Source organism: Panicum virgatum, chromosome 9K, assembly GCF_016808335.1.
Source record: "Panicum virgatum strain AP13 chromosome 9K, P.virgatum_v5, whole genome shotgun sequence".
Lineage (NCBI taxonomy): Eukaryota > Viridiplantae > Streptophyta > Magnoliopsida > Poales > Poaceae > Panicum > Panicum virgatum.
The window spans coordinates 18,197,515-18,220,664 of record NC_053144.1 but is presented as its reverse complement, the minus strand read 5'-3'; the positions used below and the strand labels follow the sequence as shown (position 1 = coordinate 18,220,664).

Below are 23,150 nucleotides of genomic sequence, written 5' to 3'. Positions count from 1 at the left end.
CAACTCTAACACATAATCATTGCAGTTCTAGCCGTTGGTTTTGAATAGCGGACGGTCCGGTCTCTGTGAGGCGGACAGTCCGCGAAAACTCTGTTTTCACGAGATTTGAGTGTAACGGCTATTTTGGGGTCTCCCTCTATAAATAGAGGGTGTGGCCGGCCATTTGAGGTTGCTGAGCACCTTAGGGACTTGGTGTCCATGTGTGAGAGTGCTTGAGAGACCTCTACTCACTCTAACTTGATAGTAATCATCCGATCGAGTGAGAGAGCGATTCTAGTGCGATTGCTTTGAGGGATTGCATCGAGTGGCACTAGGTGATCGTGTTGCAAGCCGATGCGCTTGTTACTCTTGGAGGTTGCCACCTCCTAGACGGCTTGGTGGCAAGAGGCTCCGTTGAAGCACACAAGAAGATTGTGCGGTGCTCTGGAGAAGAGATTGTGAGGGGTATTGTGCTCACTCCGCGGGAGCCGCGAAGAGCAACTCTAGTTGAGCGAGATGTGAAGAGCAACAAGTGGTTCGGCCGGATCATGTGCTAGAGCTCGGTGTGAGCACTCCACGTGGGAGAGTGTGACTTGAGAGTCACCACTAGTAAGAGGATCGGCGGCAACCTTGGAGCTTGTTTCAACGGGGATTAGCTTGGTGACAACCAAGTGAACCTCAGGATAAAAATCACCGTGTCAATTTTGTCTACTCTTCTCGTTGGTTTGCATTCTCCAAATCACAAGCCTTGTATTTACATTCATCTATATCTTGTGCTTGTACGATGAAGCTTTGGGAGAGGGTCATCGAGCATCGCCTAAGAAGAGGGACAAGTGTGACCCAAAACCAATTTGGGTTCATGCCTGGAAGGTCAACCATGGAGGCGATTTTCTTAATACGACAATTGATGGAGAGATATAGGGAGCAGAAGAAGGACTTGCACATGGTCTTCATTGACCTTGAGAAGGCATATGACAAAGTACCGAGAAATGTCATGTGGTGGGCTTTGGAGAAGCACAAAGTCCCAACCAAGTACATTACCCTCATTAAGGATATGTACAAAGATGCGACGACGTTTGTCCGGACATGTGATGGCAACACCACTGACTTTCCTATTAACATAGGCCTACACCAGGGGTCAGCATTGAGCCCTTATTTATTTGCTTTAGTGATGGATGAGATCACAAGGGATATACAAGGTGAGATCCCTTGGTGTATACTCTTTGCTGATGATGTGGTGCTAGTTGACGAGAGTATGGCAGGGGTTAATAGGAAGTTAGAGCTGTGGAGACGCACGTTAGAGTCGAAAGGGTTTAGACTTAGTAGGACCAAGACCGAGTACATGATGTGCGATTTCAGCGCGACTAGGCATGAGGGGGGAGACGTTAGTCTAGATGGGCAAGTGGTGGTCCAGAAGGATACGTTTCGGTATTTAGGATCGGTGTTACAAAAGGATGGCGACATTGATGAAGATGTTAGGCATAGAATTTCAGCTGGCTGGTTAAAATGGCGGCAAGCTTCTGGCATCCTTTGTGACAAGAGGGTGCCACAAAAGCTAAAAGGCAAATTCTATAGGACAGCAATCCGTCCGGCGATATTATACGGTGCTGAATGTTGGCCTACAAAAAGACGACATGTGCAGCAACTGAGTGTAGCAGAGATGCGGATGTTGCGGTGGTTTTGCGGGCACACACGGAGGGATAAAGTCCGGAACGAAGTTATTCGGGATAGGGTCGGGGTGGCACCAATTGAGGAGAAACTTACTCAGCATCGGCTGAGATGGTTTGGACATGTCCAACGAAGGCCTCCTGAGGCGCAAGGCCTCCTGAGGCGCCGGTGCGTAATGGGATCCTTGAGCTAGTCGATAATGTAAAGAGGGGTAGAGGTAGACCTAAACTGACGTGGGATGAGTCGGTTAAGAGAGACCTTAAGGATTGGAACATCTCTAAAGAGATAGCTTTGGATAGGAGCGCTTGGAGACTAGCTATCAATGTGCCTGAACCTTGAACTTATTTCTTTCGGGTTTCATCTCTAGCCTACCCCAACTTGCTTGGGAAAAAAGGCTATGTTGTTGTTGTTGTATATCTTATGCTTGTGTAGTTGCTCTCTAGTGTAACTAGTTAGCTTGTGTAGCTTAATTAGTTGCTCTTGCTTAGATTGTGTAGCTAAGAAAGTTGAGCTCTTAGATTTGGATTGTGTATCCTTGTCCTTAAGCATCTAGTGAGCTTAGGTTTGGCTTTGTGCTTTTGCTCATTAGAATTGTGTAGGAGCTCCCCCGGTTTGTGAAGTACTAGTGCTTAGATTTGTGTGACTTGGCATTAGAATTGTTAGGAGAGCTCTTGCTAGCTTGGCACTCCATTTGCTTTGTGTATGATCTTTTTGGAAGTGCCTTAGAGTCATAGTTAGAGGGCTGGAGTCTTGGCTAAGCGAATAGTTTCAATTCCGCATAAGTTTCGGTTAGCCGGCGCAATTACTTTTAGAAAGTATTATTCACCCCCACTCTAGTCCGTCATCTCGACTCTACAAGGGGGAGGAACATCATGTGTTGGAGGCCATAGTTTGGGGGGCATAAAGTCATTCATGTCGTCATCCCAGTTAACACAAGTTGGTGCTTGAGGTGCTGCAGCATGACTTTACGAATCTCTTCCCTTTTCCTTTCTCTCTTTTCTGGATCTAGGTTCATGTACAGGGGAGGAACATCATGTGTTGGAGGCCATGGTTTGGGGGGCATGAAGTCATCCATGTCGTCATCCCAGTTAACACAACTTGGTGCTTGAGATGCTACAGCATTACTTGACGAACCTCTGGTCATCTGTTCTTGTGGAGGCCAAGTACTGTCACCCGAAGATTTTCTCCACCTCCTTCGTCTAGTTTGCGGCATAAGTCCACCGAAGATACATACCAATTTACGGAAATTTGGTATCGATTTGTTAATCAACTCCGTGTCCTCGGGGTAATCCTAGCATATAATTAAACAACAATTTTACTATTTTATAAATATAGATTCCAAATGACGGACGAAATTAGAACTGAAGGAGAGTTACCTTAATGTGCATCTCATACGCCTCTAGCCGCATCCATATCTTAAAAGAATTTTGTAAGAATCCAATAACATTAGAATGATTCGCTAGTTCACATACTCTCATGTATATATTCCGACGTTCTAGCAGGTGTCCCTTTACATCTTGCATTGTAATACCTCGAAACATTGTGAAATCTTTAAATTCTACTATTTTGGACAACACCATATCTATCGTATCATCCGCTAATGGATCCAACTTCTTACTGATTAAAATATGTGTCATGATGATATCAAGTATTATACTAGATTTTTCTTCGGTCCATGAAAATCCTCCAGAATTGGAGGCAGCAATTGCCTTATGCTGTAATATCAATAAGGTACTGTCATTATAAATTTACAATTCTATATTTCACTGTCCAAAAATTAATTCTATCCTCGAACTCGTACTTAAATTGTTCTACTATGGCACTAATTATATTAAATTGCTATACAATATCAATGGATTCAAATATAATTACCTGCAGATCACAAGTGCGTAATCCAGCAGGGCTTCGCCGCTTTCCTTCTTCTCACCCCTCTCTTTTTTTTAAGGATTTTTGGTGGAATTTTTGGGCTCAAATGAGTAGAGAATGGGGGTGGGGGCTTATATAGAGGAGGGGACCCTGTCACCCGAGGGGGGACGACATGCCCCCTTTGCCCAACGGGGCGACCCCCCCTCGAGCCCCGCGCCGCGCTGACCGAGGACCGCTTTGTAAAATAATTTTTTACAAAAAAGGCCTGTCGCCCCTTGCCGGGGCCTGTCCGACATTACCCCATTTTTGAAATTTCTTGGAATGTCATATATTTTTGAAATTTTAATTTTTTAAATATAAAAATGAAAAAAACGCGTTGCTGTTCCTGCGTGTCTGCGTTGACACGTAAGCTTCCCCCTCCCTCACACCTCCGCTGACGCGACGCCCGCCTCGGGCCCCGCTGGTTCCCGTTCGCCGTTCGCGCAGTGACTGACTGACCACGCGGCCGTGCGGAGCGAGACGAGACCTCAGACCAGTGACCCCCACGCGCTCGCGGCTCCGCTCCGTTCCCAGATCCCGCGGCGCGCGCGCGAGCGAGCGAGCCCCGAGGAGTGATCATGGAGGAGCCCACGGAGAGCAGGCGCGCGGGCGCCGAGGGTCTCGCGAACGGCGCGCTAGAGCGGGAGGAGGCCGCGCCGGAGGTCGAGGTCGAGGTCGATGAGGAGGAGGAGCCCGAGGAGGAGCCGCCGCGATCGGCGACGGCGAAGCAGGAGGAGGCGAAGGCGGCGCTGGGGGCGGAGGGCTCCCGCCCGTTCACCATGCGGGAGCTCCTCGGCGAGCTCAAGGAGGACGGCGAGGCGGCGACCGCGGGGTCCGGCGGCAGCGCGAGATCTGCGTTCGGGGACGGGAACGGGATCGGATCCGCTGACGCCGAGGGCTCGTCTTACAGGTTCGTGCTGCGTCGCGTCTCGCTGCAGCCTCATTTTAGATCTCGCTCCGTGTACTGGATCACTGTGACTTTGGTTAGGTTTGCGGCATTGGGTTTTTAGCCCGGTCCGCGTTGGATCTGCTTCGGCTACGTGAATTATGCTGCTGCTGCTTAATTTTGGTGATTAGCTGCTGGCTTGTATCATCATATTTGGGCCTACCTTAACAACTTGAATTGCGCTGTTGGTTGCATTAGAACGCCAGAATAATTGTTTCTATGAATAGCAGTAGTCAGTGATCTTACTTAAACAAAGCAAAATCGCTGTTCCCTCGAACCAACTAGAATTATCATCTTCTGGTTGGATTGTTCTTATAGTTATAGGTATGGATAGAGAAGCACTTTTCTTCTTGGCACGTTGCTTTTTATGGAATTGTGAACAATTCTTCAGTTTTAGTAACGGATAATAGATACCAGATGGTTCTCACTTCTCAGTAGATGCATTAATCATTATATCTGCTGACTGCTGCAACGTAACTAGTTAACCGTTTATTTTCTTGGCGTTACACAACTGCTGCAACGTAACTAATTGACCATTTAGTTTCTTGGCGTAAACACACATTTATAATGAAATGGCCCCAGTGGTAACAGTTTTATTTATTTCTTCAATCCATTTCAGCCAAGATAGCACGCAACAGTTTTCATCCCACCATGATGTAGCAATGGATTTGATAAATAGTGTAACTGGAGTTGATGAGGAAGGCCGTTCGCGCCAAAGGATTCTTTCTTTTGCTGCCAAAAGGTTTGCTTATATTACCTGATTAAACTCTGTTTCTAATGTTACAATCAGCCTATATCTATCAGAGCGCTTCACCTGTAATTACTTGTTATTGCCAAGTTTTAAAGTTCTGTTATGCAGGTATGTAAATGCAATTGAAAGGAATCCCGATGACCCTGATGCATATTATAATTGGGCTCTAGTCCTCCAGGTACGCAACTACATTCCTTTTATACATGTTACTATATGGTGAAGAAATAACTGTGATCAAAGCATAATTGAATTTTTAAATTTATAGCATGCATTGTTAGATAATCACCATGCTCTAGCTTGCTCTCTTTCTTTATAGTAGTAGTAGCTCTACCTCTTTGACCTGCCGTGGCTTGCCACTTGATTTTGGGCGGCAAAGACTAGTGAGCATAGTTGCAGCTGCTAGTAGCAGCATGGCAGCAGTAGCAAGTAGTAGCAGCAGCAGTAGCAAGTAGTGTTAGAAGCTGCAAAGCACTGTAAGGCCATACCTTGTAAATGACTCACCTTGACTTGGTTGTGTATAAAGGAGAGAGTAGCTGCAGCTCAGTGGTTTTAAGCAGCTCCACTGCCGTGTGTGCTCTTCCTGAGCTTCTTCTTCCTCTCCCCTTCTTCTTCTCCACCTGCAAGAGTGAGTGAGTGTGGTGAGGGAGTGCTAACAAGTGGTATTCAGAGCTTGAGTGTTCGAGCTTGGTGGCCATGACTTCCCTGGATCGTGAGCGTGGGCGCGGGCGTTCCCCGGAGCGGCGTGGTCGGCAGACGACGTACGTCGTGAAGAAGACGGTGCGGGAAGCCGGCAACGCGCAGTATCCCATGCTCACCCGCACGAACTACGCCGAGTGGGTGGTGCTGATGAAGGTGATGCTCAAGGCAAGGCGCCTGTGGGCGGCGGTGACAACGGGCACCACCGACGAAGAAGACGACCAGTCGGCCATGGAGGCCATCCTCAAGTCGGTGCCAACAGAGTACGTCGTCCCGCTCGGCGCCAAGGACTCCGCAAAGGAGGCCTGGGAGAGTTTGGAGACGATGCGGCTGGGAGGCGACCGCGTGCGCAAGGCGAAGGCGCAGCAGCTCAGGCGGGAGTACGAGGCAATCGCGTTCCGCGATGGAGAGGCCATCGAGGACTTCGCGCTGCGGCTCACCTCACTGGTGAGCCAGCTAGCGCAGGTCGGCGTCGCCATCGGCGAGGAGGAGGCGGTGGCGAAGTATCTCCGCGTCGTGCCGCCGCGATTCGCGCAGATTGCGCTCTCGATTGAGACGCTGCTCGACATGAGCACGCTCACAATCGAGGAGGTGACCGGGCGGCTCAAGGCGGTTGAAGATCGCGCGGAGGCAACCGCCCGCACGACCGCCGGCGGCCAGCTACTGCTCGCGGAGGAGCAGTGGGCGGTGCGCCTGCGCGAGAGGAAGCAGGGGGAGGGCTCCTCTGTTTCGCGCGGAGGTGGCGGAAGCGGTGCGCGCGGCAGGCGGCGCGGCAAACCGCGGCGGAAGGGTGAAGGGACCGACAAGGACGGCGGCAATCGCGCCGCCGACAAGGATCGGTGCCACAATTGCGGCAAAATCGGGCACTGGGCCCGAAATTGTAAGGAGCCAAGGCGCCAGGAGAGGGCGCATCTCGCCCAGGATGACGAGGAAGAGCCTGCGCTGCTCATGGCGCAGGTCTGCGCCATCAACACCGAGGCAGAGGACCGCGGCGGGCACGTCGAGCTCGACGAACCGCGCGCGCGGGTCAACCTCGGGCGGGCGGAAGAGGAGGCGGAGGAGCAGTGGTACCTCGACACCGGCGCGAGCAACCACATGACCGGCAACCGCGCGGCCTTCTCCGAGCTCGACACTGAAGTCGTCGGCACCGTGAAGTTCGGGGACAACTCCGGCGTTGGTATTCAGGGGCGCGGCACGGTCGTGTTCCAGTGCAAGGACGGCGAGCACAAGGCGCTCACGAACGTGTACTTCATCCCCAAGCTCCGGAGCAACATCATCAGCATTGGCCAGCTCGACGAGCGAGGCTGCCAGGTGCTGATTGACGGAGGCGTGCTCCGGATCAGAGATCGCGAGCGGAAGCTACTCGCCAAGGTCGCACGGAGCAAGAACCGCCTCTACACCCTGGCGCTGCGCATTGCGCGCCCGGTGTGCTTGGCGGCACGTTGCGACGACGACGCATGGCGCTGGCACGCGCGCTACGGCCACCTGAGCTTTGACGCTCTGGCCAGGATGGCGAGGCGAGGCATGGTGAGAGGGCTGCCGCTGATCGAGCACGCGGGCGAGCTCTGCGACAGCTGCCTCGCTGGGAAGCAGAGGAGGCTACCTTTCCCCAAGAAGGCGAGCTACCGCGCCGGCGACATCCTCGAGCTCGTCCACGGCGACCTCTGCGGGCCAATCACGCCAGCAACGCACGGCGGGCGGCGCTACTTCCTGCTTCTGGTGGACGACTGCAGCCGCTACATGTGGCTGCACCTCCTGTCAAGCAAGGATGAGGCGCCGGCGGCGATCAAGGAGTTCCAGGCGCGGGTGGAGACAGAATCGGGGAAGAAGCTGCGCGTGCTGCGGACGGATCGCGGCGGCGAGTTCACTTCGATCGAGTTCGGGCTCTACTGCGCCGGACAAGGCGTGGAACGCCATCTCACGGCGCCGTACTCGCCGCAGCAGAACGGCGTCGTGGAAAGGAGGAACCAGACGGTCGTAGGCATGGCGAGGAGCATGCTCAAGGCCAAGAGGATGCCGGCGGCGTTCTGGGGCGAGGCGGTGAGCACGGCGGTGTTCATTCTGAACCGCGCGCCCACCAAGAGCTTGGACGGCATGACGCCGTTCGAGGCATGGCACGGGAGGAAGCCGGACGTGTCCTTCCTCAGGACATTCGGCTGCATCGGGCATGTGAAGAAGACGAAGCCAAACCTCCCCAAGTTGGAGGATCGGAGCAGCCCGATGGTGTTCCTGGGTTACGAGCGCGGTAGCAAGGCGTACCGGCTCTACGATCCGCAGGCACGGCGCGTGGTGGTGTCCCGCGACGTGGTTTTTGATGAGGCGGCGTGTTGGAGTTGGGAGGAGGAGCAAGGTGATGGGGAAGCAGTGCGCGGAGCCTGGAGGGACTTCATCATCGAGCACGTGGAGGTCCAGGACGGGGAGGACGCCGACGGGGAAGCAGCGGCGAGCCCAGGAGTTGGCTCCCCTGCTTCAGGTGCGGCGGCAACGAGCCCAGGCGGCGGCTCCCCTGCTCCAGCCTCCCCTGTTTCGGAAACAGGGGAAGCGGAACCGGCTCCGCATTTGCCTACGGGGTCGCCGGCCACACCTGCGGCACCATCACCAGGCTCAGCATCGCCGATCCACTACGTCACGCCTCCTCCGAGCGCCTCCTCGAACGTCGATGCGGAGTACTCCGGCGAGCCGCTCCGGTTCCGCGCGGTGGATGATCTCGTCGGTGATTCCAGTCCACCAGGGCAGGCGGCCCGGGTGCTGGACGATCTCGAGCTGCACCTGGGCAGCGCAGAGGAGCCACCGAGCTTCGCCGCAGCAGAGCAGGAGGCTTGCTGGCGGGTGGCGATGCTGGAGGAGATGGCGGCGGTGGAGGAGAACCACACGTGGGAACTTGTGGACCCGCCGATCGGATGCCGGCCGATCGGATTGAAGTGGGTGTTCAAGGTGAAGAAGAACGAGCGCGGCGAGGTGGTGCGGCACAAGGCGCGGCTCGTGGCCAAAGGATTCGTGCAGCGCGAGGGGATCGACTTCGAAGAAGTCTTTGCGCCGGTGGCGCGCATGGAGTCTGTGCGCCTACTACTGGCGCTGGCGGCGTCAAGGAGCTGGGAGGTCCATCATCTGGACGTGAAATCGGCGTTCCTCAACGGGGAACTCGCTGAGGAAGTGTACGTGCAGCAGCCGCCGGGATTTGTCGTCGCCGGCAAGGAGCACAAGGTGCTCCGCCTGCGCAAGGCCTTGTACGGGCTGCGTCAGGCGCCGCGCGCATGGAACATCAAGCTCGACGCCAGCCTCACCACGCTCGGCTACACCAAGTGCGCCACCGAGCACGCCCTCTACACGCACCGGTCGAAGGGCGGACTGGTAATCGTCGGCGTGTACGTCGACGACCTCATCGTCACCGGCACAGAGCAGCGTGACATCGATGCGTTCAAGAAGAAGATGAAGGCGATGTTCCGCATGTCTGACCTCGGCCTGCTCACCTACTATCTCGGGATCGAGGTGGAGCAGGGGAGGGACGCCATCACGCTCCGCCAGAGCTCCTACGCCGAGAAGCTGCTGGAGCGGAGCGGGATGGGCGAGTGCAGGGCGTGCCAGACGCCCATGGAGGAGAAGATCAAGCTGTCAAAGGACAGCACTGCCCCCTTGGTGGACGCCACGAGCTACCGGAGCATCGTCGGCGGGCTACGCTACCTCACACACACGCGGCCGGACATTGGGTTCGCTGTGGGGTACGTGAGCCGGTTCATGGCGGAACCGCGGGAGGATCACCTCGCCGCGGTCAAGCATCTGCTCCGCTATGTGGCGGGGACGCGCGGCTACGGGCTCATCTACCCAAGGAGGAGCAGGGGAGAGCTGGAGCTAATCGGTTTCAGCGACAGCGACATGGCGGGCGACGTTGATGGACGGCGGAGCACGACTGGCGTGCTCTTCTTCCTTGGAGCGTGCCCGATCTCCTGGCAATCGACGAAGCAGAAGGTCGTCGCGCTAAGCACTTGCGAGGCAGAGTACATTGCGGCGGCGACGGCATGTTGCCAGGGAGTTTGGCTGGGGAGGCTGCTGGCAGAGCTCACCGGAGAAGACGCTCGGGCACCCGTCCTGATGGTGGACAACCAGTCCGCCATTGCCCTTGCCAAGAACCCCGTCCACCACGACCGGAGCAAGCACATCGACACCAAGTTCCACTACATCCGTGACTGCGTCGATGGTGGACAGATCAAGCTCGAGCATGTCGAGACTGCTCGACAGCTCGGTGACATCCTCACCAAGCCACTTGGGCGCGTTCGACTCACAGAGTTGAGGACCAAGATTGGAGTTGAGGAAATCAAGCAAGAGCAATGCGATTAGGGGAAGATTTGTTAGATAATCACCATGCTCTAGCTTGCTCTCTTTCTTTATAGTAGTAGTAGCTCTACCTCTTTGACCTGCCGTGGCTTGCCACTTGATTTTGGGCGGCAAAGACTAGTGAGCATAGTTGCAGCTGCTAGTAGCAGCATGGCAGCAGTAGCAAGTAGTAGCAGCAGCAGTAGCAAGTAGTGTTAGAAGCTGCAAAGCACTGTAAGGCCATACCTTGTAAATGACTCACCTTGACTTGGTTGTGTATAAAGGAGAGAGTAGCTGCAGCTCAGTGGTTTTAAGCAGCTCCACTGCCGTGTGTGCTCTTCCTGAGCTTCTTCTTCCTCTCCCCTTCTTCTTCTCCACCTGCAAGAGTGAGTGAGTGTGGTGAGGGAGTGCCAACATGCATGTTAAATGTACACTGCAAGATTTTTATTTAGATTTCAGGAGAGCTTCTATCTTTTTCGTTTAAAATATTTTTCAGGAGAGTGCAGACAATGTGGATCCCAATTCTAGCTCCTCCAAAGATGCTTTGCTTGAGGAGGCTTGCAAAAAGTATGCCGAAGCTACTCGCCTCTGTCCAACTCTTTATGATGTAAGTTTCTCATTTGATACATTGTTTGATCAGAAGAATTCCAGTTTACAGTATTTTCAGTGCTTTTGGCCCTGGCAAAAACAAAGGAAAATTTTAAAAGAATCACAATTTTCCGTTAGTCTGTGAAAAGCTGTGATATTTTGAGTTTACACTGCAGAATGCGATTCCATGGTTCTAATGTATAGTGCTCAATGTTGATCATTCTTATTGTCTCAGATATCACCTTTTTAATATTGGTGGTACTTCGCCACATTCTCTTTTCTTTTAGGCATACTATAACTGGGCTATTGCTATTGCTGATCGGGCTAAAATGCGAGGTCGGACAAAAGAAGCTGAAGAACTCTGGAAGCAGGTTTAGTTAATATGTCCTGCACATCTATGAACTTGTTTATGTTGAATGACAAACTTTTACTGTGCAAGCAATGCAAGTAAATCCAGACACAAAATTTGAATCTAGTTTAGTTTTGGCTCTCGCATATTACTTGTGCAATCTTCACCGTTTATGTTGTTTATATGATTATAAATTTTGCACAAATTTTCTTGAGGTATTATTAACTCAAATTGTGAGCTTGCAATATGTCTTGCACATATTAAGTTGTTTTTGTTCTATCTATTTACTGCTGTATATAATACTCGGTTGCCTATTTTGCTGTATATAATACTTGGTTGTCTATTTTGTAAATCTTGATGGATAAATAAGAGCAGACAAGTTATTCTGTAGCAATCAGATATCAAGCGACATGGTTCATCACATCTTTTTTTTATTTCCTCGATAACTCTTGAACTCTGTGCTATGTAATGTAATGACACCTTTTCTTGAAACCTGGGAACATGCTCTACCAATGCAATGATCCAACTCTGCTTAAGGTTTAATTTCATCTAGATTCACATTTTCATCTTAGGCTCCGTTTGGATGTAGATATTGAGCAGCTGGAATTGAATTATGTACCAATACCAAAGCAGACTAGTATTGGAAATGGGTTATAATATCAAATCTGCTGTTTGGGTGTAGATGGAATTGGCGGTTGGAATCCAACGAAGTAGCAAATGCCAATTCATGTTTGGATGCGCATGTCAAGAAATTGGGAATTGACATTCTCATCCTCTCCACCCTAGCCATGTCAGAGAAGGTCGCGGCACTGGTCTAGACCTCCAGATTGCGGCGGAGGGGCGCAGGGGAGGAGTGGTGCGGCGGAGGGGCGGACCTCGGGGCGGCGGAGCTCGCGGCGGAGGGACGCAGGGGGGAAGGAGCGGAGGCGGCGGAGGAGGGGTGCCAGCCGCGAGGAAGATGAGTAGGAGGAGGAGGGAGTGCCGGCCGTGAGGATGAAGGGGATCTGGTCGCCGGCCGCGAGGAAGAAGGGGGCGCCGGTCGCGAGGAAGAAGGGGGCGCCGGTCGCGAGGAAGAAGGGGGCGCCCGGCCGCAAGAAATAAGGGAGCGCCGGCCGGGTGGGAGATTGACCGTGGGGGGAGCTCGACGGCGGCATCCATGGCGGGCGAAGCTCGACGGCGGCGTCCATGGCGGGCGAAGCTCGATGGCGCCGTGGGGAGCTCGGGGCGGAGCCGCGACCGTCCTTCTCTGCCGGAGCCGCCGCGCTCTTCCTTCTCCGCCGGAGCGTCCGCGCCCGACCTTCTCCGCCGGAGCCGCCGCGCCCCCTCGGGTCGAGCTGCACGCCGGAGGGCGGTGGAGATGCGAGAGAGAGAGAGTGAGAGAGAGAGAGCTAGGGGAGAGAGCTGCGGGAGTGGGGAGGGCGATTCCGCCCAATACGGAGCTCGGAGGCGGGACATTGCGGGAGGAGGTGTCGCGTGAAGCCAAATACCGTTTGGCATTGGAGCGAATGCCCAGCCAGCAATACCTAGGCCATCCAAACAGCGGAATTGAGGTGCCCCAATGCCAATTCCGAATTCCAAGCTCCAATATGTACATCCAAACGGTACCTTAGTGTTTGGGGCAAGAATAGTCCTCAAGGGTTTAGAACCAATCCAAATGCCTCCTTTCTCCTTGTAAATCGTTAATTTGGTCTCATAAAAGATTCTACAAAACAAGCTATGAGATGTGTTGGTATTCTGATTCTCACGTTACGTGCGCCTCATTGAAGTAAAACTATAATCGATGGTTCTAATGAATGTTTCTTTTTTCAAGGATTAATTTACTTCAATTGGCATTTTCATTTTTTAAATGCGTTAAATAAATGGAAATCGACATTTCACCCTTTCAATAGTGCATCTATCTGCTGTCACTCATCCATGATAGCTGCCATTCCTTATTTCTATTTTTTGGTAACTAGGGTTTCATCATTAAGTTGAACAATTATCCATATATCTAACTGAATAATCTGCTGTGTTGCTTGATGTTTATGTGTGAACTTCTGTTGAATCCACATGTACCTTTCTTTTCTTTTTGACAGGCAATACTGAATTATGAGAAGGCAGTTCAGCTTAATTGGAATAGCCCACAGGTCAGCGCTAAATCCGTATATTTATCTGATTGCAGATTATATGATAAAATAATTCTTGTTTTGGTCATGTTTTTCCCCTTTGCAAGAGTTTCTTTTCTGTTTTTCTAGGGTGGGTTGCAGACCCTTCATATCTGTAACACTCTGGGGATCTTTTCCTCTCTTTTCTTCTTAATATTAATATATTGATGCGCAGTTTTCCTGCATGTTCGAAAAAAATGATAAAATAAAAAAGATAAAAGGGTTCAGTTTGAGTTAAGTGGATAATGAATATGTGCCAGGTAACTGATACAAAGACCATCAACGTTTAGAAGAGTTAAGTATTAATTTATTGAGTAATGTCACACATGTTTAGAATATAAGAATGCCATCCTTTTTGTAGAAATAGCTGTTTTTCTCTTGTTCTGATATATCCATTCGAGGAAAAAAAACTCGTTGCTCAACAAACCAGAGTGCTATGGCTCATCCTTATTGACCTTTTTCTTTGAGAAAATTCCCTGTATGCGATCAAAATTTATAGGGTTTATTCTCCAGCAGCATTTGGCCAAAGCTATGAAATGGGATGTTTTCATATCATTTCAGCTTCAAATTTCTAATCTTGACTTGTTAATAGCCAATGTTGCTGTTTTCTTAACTTGCCTTTCTTTTTTATTGCAGGCTCTCAATAATTGGGGTCTTGGGCTACAGGTACAATATCTTGTTAATTTTTGTTTTCTTAGCCTCCTTTCCTAAAGTTGGCATACCTAGTTGCTCTTGAGTGCTGCCTATGCTATCTGTTTGTTTTAAGAGTATGAATTTGCGATGCAGGAGCTGAGTGCAATTGTTCCTGCTCGGGATAAACAAACCATCATAAAAACAGCTATAAGTAAGGTACATACACTCTTCAATAACAGTGCCTAGGATTATTTTTTATGGTATGCTCACTACAAGTTGTTTCTGTGATAAACCACTGATGCTTCTGCTGTCTTCGTAGTTCCGCGCTGCAATTCAACTGCAATTTGATTTCCATCGGGCAATATACAACCTCGGAACTGTCTTGGTGTGCTTCCTGCCTCATGACTCACCTGATAATGATATATTATTTGCTTCGACTAAAATAATGACTTTATTTTCAGTATATAGATAAAACTTTAATAGATTTATACTGATTAATTTTCATGGCAGTAACAATAATAGATCTCCTTTTATAATGCTGCAGTACGGGTTAGCTGAAGATACCATGAGATCTGGGAAGCCAGATGTCTCCCCTAACGAGCTTTACAGTCAGTCTGCTATCTATGTTGCAGCTGCTCATGCTCTGAAGCCAAATTATTCGGTATCTATCAAACTATCTGTTGGACTTTTACTTTCTCTTATCATATGCCTTGATGTTTTCTTGTTTTTTTCCTAGAAACTCTATGGCTGACAGTGTGCCCTTTTGTCTAATGCAGGTCTATCGCAGTGCTTTGCGATTAGTCCGCTCGATGGTACAATTCATTTATTCTATTTCTAAGAGTTTATTTTGTTTGGTGTTGTTACCTTACCTAATAGTAAAAGTTCATGTAGCTGGGGGATATGAGGATTGAGGGTTTTCTTTTCTCAACAAAGCTGTCCATGGGTATATTGAACTACTTTTGCAAACCCATATTCTCGAGGGAAAAGAACTGGACAGCCCTCAAGAGTTCAAACCTCTGTTAAATTTTGTTTCTCTAATTGACAATGTGCCGGTCTTCTTTTTTGTTCATTTTTCTGTTTTAGATGCTATCTTGTCTAATTCTTCATCATGTCAATGTGACTTTGTTCTTATTTGCCTCATATACCATGCAGTTACCTTTGCCATATCTCAAAGTGGGATATTTGACTGCTCCTCCAGCAAACAACGCCATTGCACCACACAAAGATTGGGAGAGGTCGCAGTTCATCTTGAATCATGAGGGACTCCAGCAGGTAATTCTGACAATGTTCATTCTTTTTTTTTCTTTTTGCATCCCTGTCCCTGGTCATAATCTTTTTGTTGTTTGAAGTTACTGGTGTCTCTTCTATCTTCTGTCATCTCGGTGTCTAATAGTCCCTTCGTTTTTAAATATATGATGTTTAGGACAAGCTAAGTAGTTCATTTTTAACTAATTAACTTGTCCTAAACATCATATATTTTAGAACAGAGGGTGTAACTTATAAGTGTGCTGTAAATTTTAGGCTGATGCTTCTTACCAGCCTCCATCACAATCCTCTGGGCATATGGACAGGGGCAGAAAGCCTGTCAGAATAAATGTTGCAGATATCGTTTCAGTGTCAGCATGTGCTGATCTAACGTTGCCGAGTGGTGCTGGCCTCTGTATAGAAACAATTCATGGACCTACATTCTTGGTATGTGCCTGCCAGTTTATTATTACTTTTCATTTGTTCGTTTTTTATATGTTGTTTTCTCAGTTGAAATGTGTTCAGTATTATATGTAGACCACACATCTAAATTCTCTTGTTTGTCAATAAATTTACTGGATCCTTTTAAATTAATAATGGGCAGCAAACATAATGCCCTAGCCATCTATGTAGCCGCTTTGGCTATCACTAGTCAAAATAAATGGCGTGGAGTACATGATCGTGCCTGTGTTGTTCTCTCCTTTGACAGGTTGCCGATAGTTGGGAGGTTCTTGACGGTTGGCTAGACGCCATACGCCTAGTCTACACTATTTTTGCAAGAGGAAAGAGCGATGTCCTTGCCGGTATTATCACTGGTTAAATTGGTTGCTGCAAGTGCAAAACAGCCACTGGATAGAGTTGTGAAGTTTTGGAGATTCTGCGGCAACCATATCTGTTCAATGCCCATCTTTGATATTTTATGTCTCCACATCTGTGGTTTATTTATCGCACAGTTTTTTTTCTAGATGTAGGGTATATTATATATGTTGATTTGTAACTCAATACCCTCCACTGATTGGTGACGGGTCCATTTTCGTTCGTAAAAATGGCCGTGTCACTGCATTGTGCATTCACAGCTGATGTACCGGACATCCTTTAGTTTGTGATTTTATTTCTCTGTAACATGTATCTAGTTTTCTGCTGGAAGGCTCTGGCCTTTGCCTGCCCCGCCCTCGTGTCGTGATTCGAGAGTCCAGGTTGGACTCATCAGCAACACCAAGGACCTATTTGGTTTATTGCAGAGCATTGTTGCACTATAAATTTTTAGGCTGCTTTCTGTTCACTATTATAATTTGGCCCTGCTAGCTTATTGGCCTCATGGGTCATGGCCATGTGACATGCATACATTTTTTTGTCAAAGGCACAGTTGTGGCTTCTACGTAGCTACTTTGCTCTGTCCCAAAAGAAAGTGTCCTTAGACAAGCCATTTTAAGGTTGATCTAGTTTATAAGGAAACTATCAATATTTATGATATCAAATAAATATCATTTGATTCATTATGGTATATATTTTTATATTATATCTATTGTCACAAATATTTTATAAATTTGGTCAAATTTAAGATAGTTTGATTTAGGACAAACATTAAAGTACTCCTTTTGGAATGGATGGAGCATATTCCAGCTGGGTGGATGTGAGCAAATAACTAGTCATAAGTCATAACCCATACGCATAGTTGGCAGCTATGTAGAGGAAATTCTTCTACTAAAATATAACACAAGGGAAAACTAACATTAGCTAATATTGAAATGCCACATTTAAAATTAAGAAAATCTGTAGTAAGATTGATTCAAAGTATGAGAGGAAAGTAATTAGACTTTGAAGTCTGACAATCAGATTTTCAATTGAATGAATATTTTTTTAAAAAAAATACAATAGATTGAAGAATAGTACCTTTCGATTCCAAAATACAAGGCCTTGCTTAACTCAACATAGTCTTCAAAACTATTTCATCCATTTCAAATTGTAGGTCATTTTAACTTTCTATATAAATTACTTTGCTCAATACACCTAAAATGTGGAGGCTGGGACTCTTTCTGTGATACTAGGATACGGACTTTTGGCTGAATTTTAGGTTGTGTTTAGTTCCCTGTCGTGTAAACGCAAAATTTTTTTGCGACGGAATCTTGCTAATTTGAAGTACTAAATGAAGTTTATTTACAAAACTTTTTGCACAGTGTTCTAAATTGCGAGACGAATCTAATGATGCTAATTAATCTATAATTAATCAATAATTAGCGGATGGTTACTGTAGCATCGCTGTTGCAAATCATGGATTAAGTAGGCTCATTAGATTCGTCTCGCGATTTACAGCCCATCTATGCAAAAAGTTTTGTAAATAGACTTCATTTAGTATTTCAAATTAGCAAAATTCCTTCGCAAATGCCTTAGAAGGAGAGGACACGCAGCTCCTTGGTAGCCTCTTTTTTTTCGCTCTTGCCCTCCTGAAATAATGGCAGCCGGCGCCAGCGGTTCCTCTCTCCCGGCCGAGCTCCCTCCAAGATGTCTCCAGTCGCCTGTCCACCGACGCCGATCTACTCCACATCCACCAGGTGTGCGCCCACTGGCGAGCTTCAACCTCCGCGCTGGTCGCCCTCCGCCCGTGGATCATCGCCGGCCGGGAGCCGTGGCAGGAGGTTGGCCCGATCGGCGAGTACTCGTTCTGGCTCCCCCACGGCGGCCGCCGAGAGTTCTGCCCGGGCGCCCCGGCCGGCCTCCGCTACTGCTGCGGCGCGCCCCGCGGCTGGCTCGCCCTGACGGACTGCGCGCAATCCCCCACTCGGCTTGTTCTCTGGGAGCCCATCTCGAAAGCCGAGATCTTTCTGCCCTGTTTGCCCGCCGTCGCTCAGATCTTCCTCTCCGGCGACCCGCTCGCCTCGGCGGGCTGGACGGCGGTCGCGAACCAGAAGACCCTGTTCTCCAGCGGAGCGCGCAGGCTCTTCTTCTGGCGTCCTGGGGACGCCGCCTGGTCCCCACTGCACGACCGCGTGTTCTGCAGGATCGACAGCGCGGCGTTCCACCATGGCAGAGCCTACCTCATCGACGCGGCGTGGCGGCTCCGTATCTACGACCTCGGAGGAGCCTCCACCCCGCGGCTCGTCCGGAACACACCCTTCCGCCTTTCGGCGGAGAAGGAGTTGTCGTTCCAGGTCATGCGCTCGCTGCACGCCGTGCCCTGCGGAGGCGAGTGCCTGCTCGTCCTGGTGTACGGCGGGCACCGGCCGGCGCGCGCCGAGGTGCACAGGTTGGAGGTGGCGGCGGAGCCTCTCGTGGAGATCGGTCAGAGGGTGAGGGACCTCGGCGAGCACTCGCTCTTCGTGGGGCGCGGCGACGCGTTCGCGCTCTCGGCGAAGGAGTTCCCGGCCGTCCGGAAGAACTGCGTCTACTACGCGGAGCACGGCAACTTCTGGAGAGAGCGGTGCTGGGCGACCATCTTCGACCTGGGGTCAGGATCTTTGGAACGAATCCCCTACCCCGATGATCCCAGCAGGGAGGACGGCAGCGGCTGCTGGCAGGCGTACTCGTGGTTCTGTCTCAAAGAGCCATTGCTCAAGGAGCAGTGTGCTTGAACTTTGTAGGGTCTGCAACGTGTCATGTGTGTGGACTTGAGATGGGCCAATTAGCTTATAAGTACTTGCTGCGTATGTTGGGCCGGCCTATATGTTCAACATGTGAAATCTCGGCCATGCTTAATATCGGCCTCCTTGTTTGTTTCAGCTCAGTTCATGGCACAAAATTGCAATTTACTCTCCATTTCCAGAAAAAGGGTGCCACTTGAGTCGTCATGGTCTCTATTCTCTAGAATTAGAGTTTGACTATAGCTTCGTTATGATGTAAAATGCTTGTAGCAATAACACTGTAATATACTAAGCAAATATGATCGTGTGTTGCTATAGACAAAGTTGGTATAAGCATCAGATACATATAATTACCAGTGCGTTAATTTGTATAAGTCTATGTGATGATACATATAATTACCAGTGCGTTAATTTGTATAGGTCTATGTGATTGAGTCATTGATGGAAGGTTGGTCCGACTAGCACACTGAATGGACTAAGGCCCACCTATCAATGACATAATACTTTCAAATATGAAACCAACTACATCACTTTTGTATCACAATTTGCATTTTGTTACATTAATTATTGGTTAATAAAATACAAGATTTGAATCTTGAAATTCGTGCACGCATTTAAAGAAAAAGATGGAGCATGTGTGAATGACAAAAAGCCAAGAAAGCCGTCGATCCAACTCCAACCTTTGCCCAGCACGCATTTCAGACTTTCAGTGCACTAGTCATCCATGCACACTTCGATCCAACTATATATCCACACGGTCCATTATCCTCACGCGCATGCACGTCAACACATCATGCGCCGTTTACCGGTTCAGCTAACTGCCGTTCGCTACATGGCTAATCGCTTTTCAAATCATGAGCTGATGACCATTTATTTACCAGCACGCAGCTTACAGGTTCCACCGCTGCAGACTTGCAGCATGTGATTGTTTGTTGTTGCGTTGCCGAAGAAGTCATACCTTGATGACCTCACCGGAGCCCTCCCGCCGGCCCGTCAACTGACAATTACCCTAAACTAAGCATGGAACGGGAGCCAAATCATGGACGCCATACAAGGACATAAAGCAGAGCCCGCCCGTGTATGCATATCCAGAGCAGTCGCTGTCGGATGTGGGGATATATAGCACAAAATGATACAACATACAGAGAATGCAGATCATTCCACCAAGCTCTACGATCATCTTGTCTCCGAATGGCAGCTGCGGGCCTGCGGCTGGCCTAGCCCACGAGGCCACGACTAACCCAGCTGCGAGCCTGCATTAGGACTGGCCAGCCAACCAAAGCTCTGCCTTTTTCAGCTAAGGATGATGGCCAATTCCTCCAGCAATATTCTGCCCCATTTTGCGTGTCAAAAATACCCACCATGCAGGTAGCAGCTAGACGATGTTGTCATGTTGATGCTGTTGCCCATCATCTTTTTTTTTCCCTCTCTCTGGCAGCCCATGAACGATGAGACGGTCAGGCAGACGTAACGCTAACGCACGCGAGGGCGTGACGAGACGCTAGCTAGCTGCACGTACATAGGACGGGGGCACGCATATCCATGCGTGTTCACTTCTCTTCCGGGCAATCATCAGTACCCTGCTGAACAAAAAAAAAACCTCCGAAATTCCCATTGTCTTCAAGCCCTGAGATTAACCGTCCACAGCTAGCTAAGTACTAGCAGACCCAATTTTTCCCTGACCGCCATCACGATCGCGACCCGCAACGGCGGCGATAACGCAGAGGCGTCAGCTCCTGCGTCCGCAACGCCGCCTGAACTTGAATAAACATGCTTTTGTTTTTTTTTTCCCGTTCGTGCCGAGACAAAACACCTTTTGATGATTTACACGGCCGCTGGATCTATCCTATCCGATCGCTCGGCGTGCCTAGGTTTCACCCAAAGAATCTCCGATCCCCTCGGGATCGCAGTACGAACGATCGCCGTTAGTTGGCGGTTGTCCGTAGATGCTGTACGGATAAATCAGCAACAGCAAAGCGTTGATGGCAACTGTGCACTTGGTCTGATTCGAATGCAACGTTGCTTTCAGTTCATCTCCTCCTAGGTGCGAGCGGTTAGGGCAATCCCAGTGGTGGATTTCATATTGATGTTTCTAAGATAGACATATAAACAAAAAGACTATAAAATCATGGTTGAAACTACCTCTCCCAATGCATAATTTCATGTTGTGATTTCTTAGTGTCTATGTTGCATTTAATTTCAAGACTCAGAGTGTTGGTATTTGTGTAGAGAGAGTTTCATCTAGATGATGCTGATTTCTTCTCTTTCTTCTTAAATTCTATGCCATGCCATCATATAATCCTACATGGCATACTAATAAATGTGCATGAAACCCTATGAAACTCCCATTGGGAGTGACCTTAGCATAGAGTTTAGCAGGGCTCCCGCGCCACGACAATGATTATTATTATTTTTATTACGGCGAAAGCAACAGGTAAAACTAGGGGAACGGCACTGGATTGTCTGCATCACGGACACGTGTATGATCGTACTCCTAAGCTCTATTTCTTCAAGATCCTATTTGAGCTGGTCATCTCTAGCTCCTGCAAATCTCGAGCTGTAGCTAATCAATTTGGTCAAATTTTGTGGTGTAGCAAAACAATGACATCATCCATCATGCGCACGCCCACACACACCCGAGACCTTTTTTTTAAATAAAAGGCAGGAGCATTGCTACATCATATAAGAAGAAGAAATATTCGTACATAACGCTCCGAAGCGAACACCACCACTACACAAACAACACATGCAAACAACACACCCAACAAAACACTACACCACCACAAACTAAGAGAGGAAGCGAAAGAAGCCGCCGCGAACTGCGTCGTCGTCGCCAACGCTGTGCCACGCCGAAGCTGCAGCCCGCTGCAAGACAGAGCGGCAACTTGAACTCCTCCACCAGAGGACCATCACCCTCGAGCCGCGCACACATGATCGTCGCTCCCCCTGCTCCAGTGGTGCATCAGCAGAACACTCCCATCACAGCGCCAATGAAAAACACTGATCCAGGCCACTCTGCGTGGGGGCCTCGTCTCTCCCACCGCCTCACACTCCTCTGCCAAGGACTCAGATATCTGAAACCGCTATGAAAGCAACAACATCCGCCCAGCCGTCACCGGGAACACAACTGCACCATGAGCGCCAGCTCAAGACCTCCAACACCTCTGGATCCTCTACACCTCCCTGCCAACACGGACCATGCGCACCTTCTCTGCCGCTGCGTGCAGGCAACACCACCAACCAACCACCACCATTGCCTAGCCAAGGCTAGTCCCCAGATGCGGCGCCTCCAACGAGGGTACGACGCCAATGGCGCCGCCGTCGCACGTCCAAAGATGAATAGAGTTTTCACCCTAGAGAGCTCCGTGTGGTAGGAACATGGTGCCTCACAATGGTGCCCCCAACAGGGAGAACGGCGCCACAAGGACGTCGCCACCATCGCCACCAACATAAGCGTCAATGGAGGCTTTCGCCCGGCAACACCACGCCTGCCACACGTTCTTGGCCAAGCCTGTAGCCCGCCCTTCTCGCCTCCGCAACGCCTCCACCGAAAGAAGCCCGGCTCAGCCCGAAGCACCACCACGACGCCACCAGCAAGCACCATCCTGCCCCCAGCCCCGCCACCAAGGCAGCGCCGGACCAGCATCGCCGTCGAGGAGGAGAGGAGCACCGGCCACCACACCTCAGACCCCGTCGCCCGCGCGCAGAAAGCGCCCCCGGCCCCACCAACTGGCGTAGCCGACGACACTCGGCCGCAGACACCGCCGACGCCACCGCGCCAGCCCCCCTGCGCCATCACACACCAGCCGCCGCCACCGCCGCTGTCGACCAGCGCCGGGCGCCGCCACTGCCTCTGCCCCGTGCCGGCCGCCCCCTCGCGCACATTCGCGCGCCCCTGTCGCGCCGCCACCAGATCCGGCCGGGGCCACGCCGGATCTGGAGGCCCCAACCTCCGCCGCTGTGAAGACGCCCGCCGCCGACTAGGGAGCACAGAAGGGGGAACCCGCCCCCTGCCGCGCCCGCCTAATCGCCGCCGACACCGCGCCCCTGGGCACGCGGGAGCCGCCGCCGCCGCGAGCTAGCCGCGGAAGGCGCCCTTTCCGCCCAAGCCGCAGCCAATCTGGCCCAAGGCCATGGCCGGAGCCGGAGTCGGAGCCGCGGCCTGCCGCGCCACGCCGCCGGCGCCACCACCGCGCCCCGTCACGCCGAGGCCGAGGGAGGGCAGAACCGGTGGCCGCGGGCAGCCGGGGACAGCCGCCGCCGCTGCCATGGACGGAGCCAACGCCGCCGCCGACGAGGGAGAACCGGGGGAACCGGGCCATGGACCGAGACCATCTTTGTGAAATGTTCCGGGTGG

General features: G+C 50.5%; 2 protein-coding genes across 2 annotated transcripts; both read left to right on the top strand.

Moving 5' to 3' along the window:
- Positions 1–3,965: 3,965 nt before the first annotated feature.
- LOC120648421 (protein HLB1-like) lies at positions 3,966–16,382 on the top strand. The gene is made up of 14 exons (XM_039925198.1): positions 3,966–4,462; positions 5,118–5,240; positions 5,358–5,427; positions 10,753–10,863; positions 11,132–11,215; positions 13,269–13,319; positions 13,974–14,003; positions 14,124–14,186; positions 14,290–14,355; positions 14,515–14,631; positions 14,747–14,782; positions 15,123–15,242; positions 15,492–15,662; positions 15,925–16,382. Exons 1-14 carry the CDS (start codon positions 4,131–4,133, stop codon positions 16,033–16,035), a joined length of 1,485 nt encoding a protein of 494 aa, XP_039781132.1. The 5' UTR covers positions 3,966–4,130; the 3' UTR covers positions 16,036–16,382.
- On the top strand, positions 16,261–18,784 carry LOC120647788. The gene is made up of 2 exons (XM_039924629.1): positions 16,261–16,296; positions 17,675–18,784. The coding sequence occupies exons 1-2, from the start codon at positions 16,261–16,263 to the stop codon at positions 18,782–18,784; spliced, it is 1,146 nt and encodes a 381-aa protein (XP_039780563.1).
- The last annotated feature ends 4,366 nt before the right edge of the window (positions 18,785–23,150 follow it).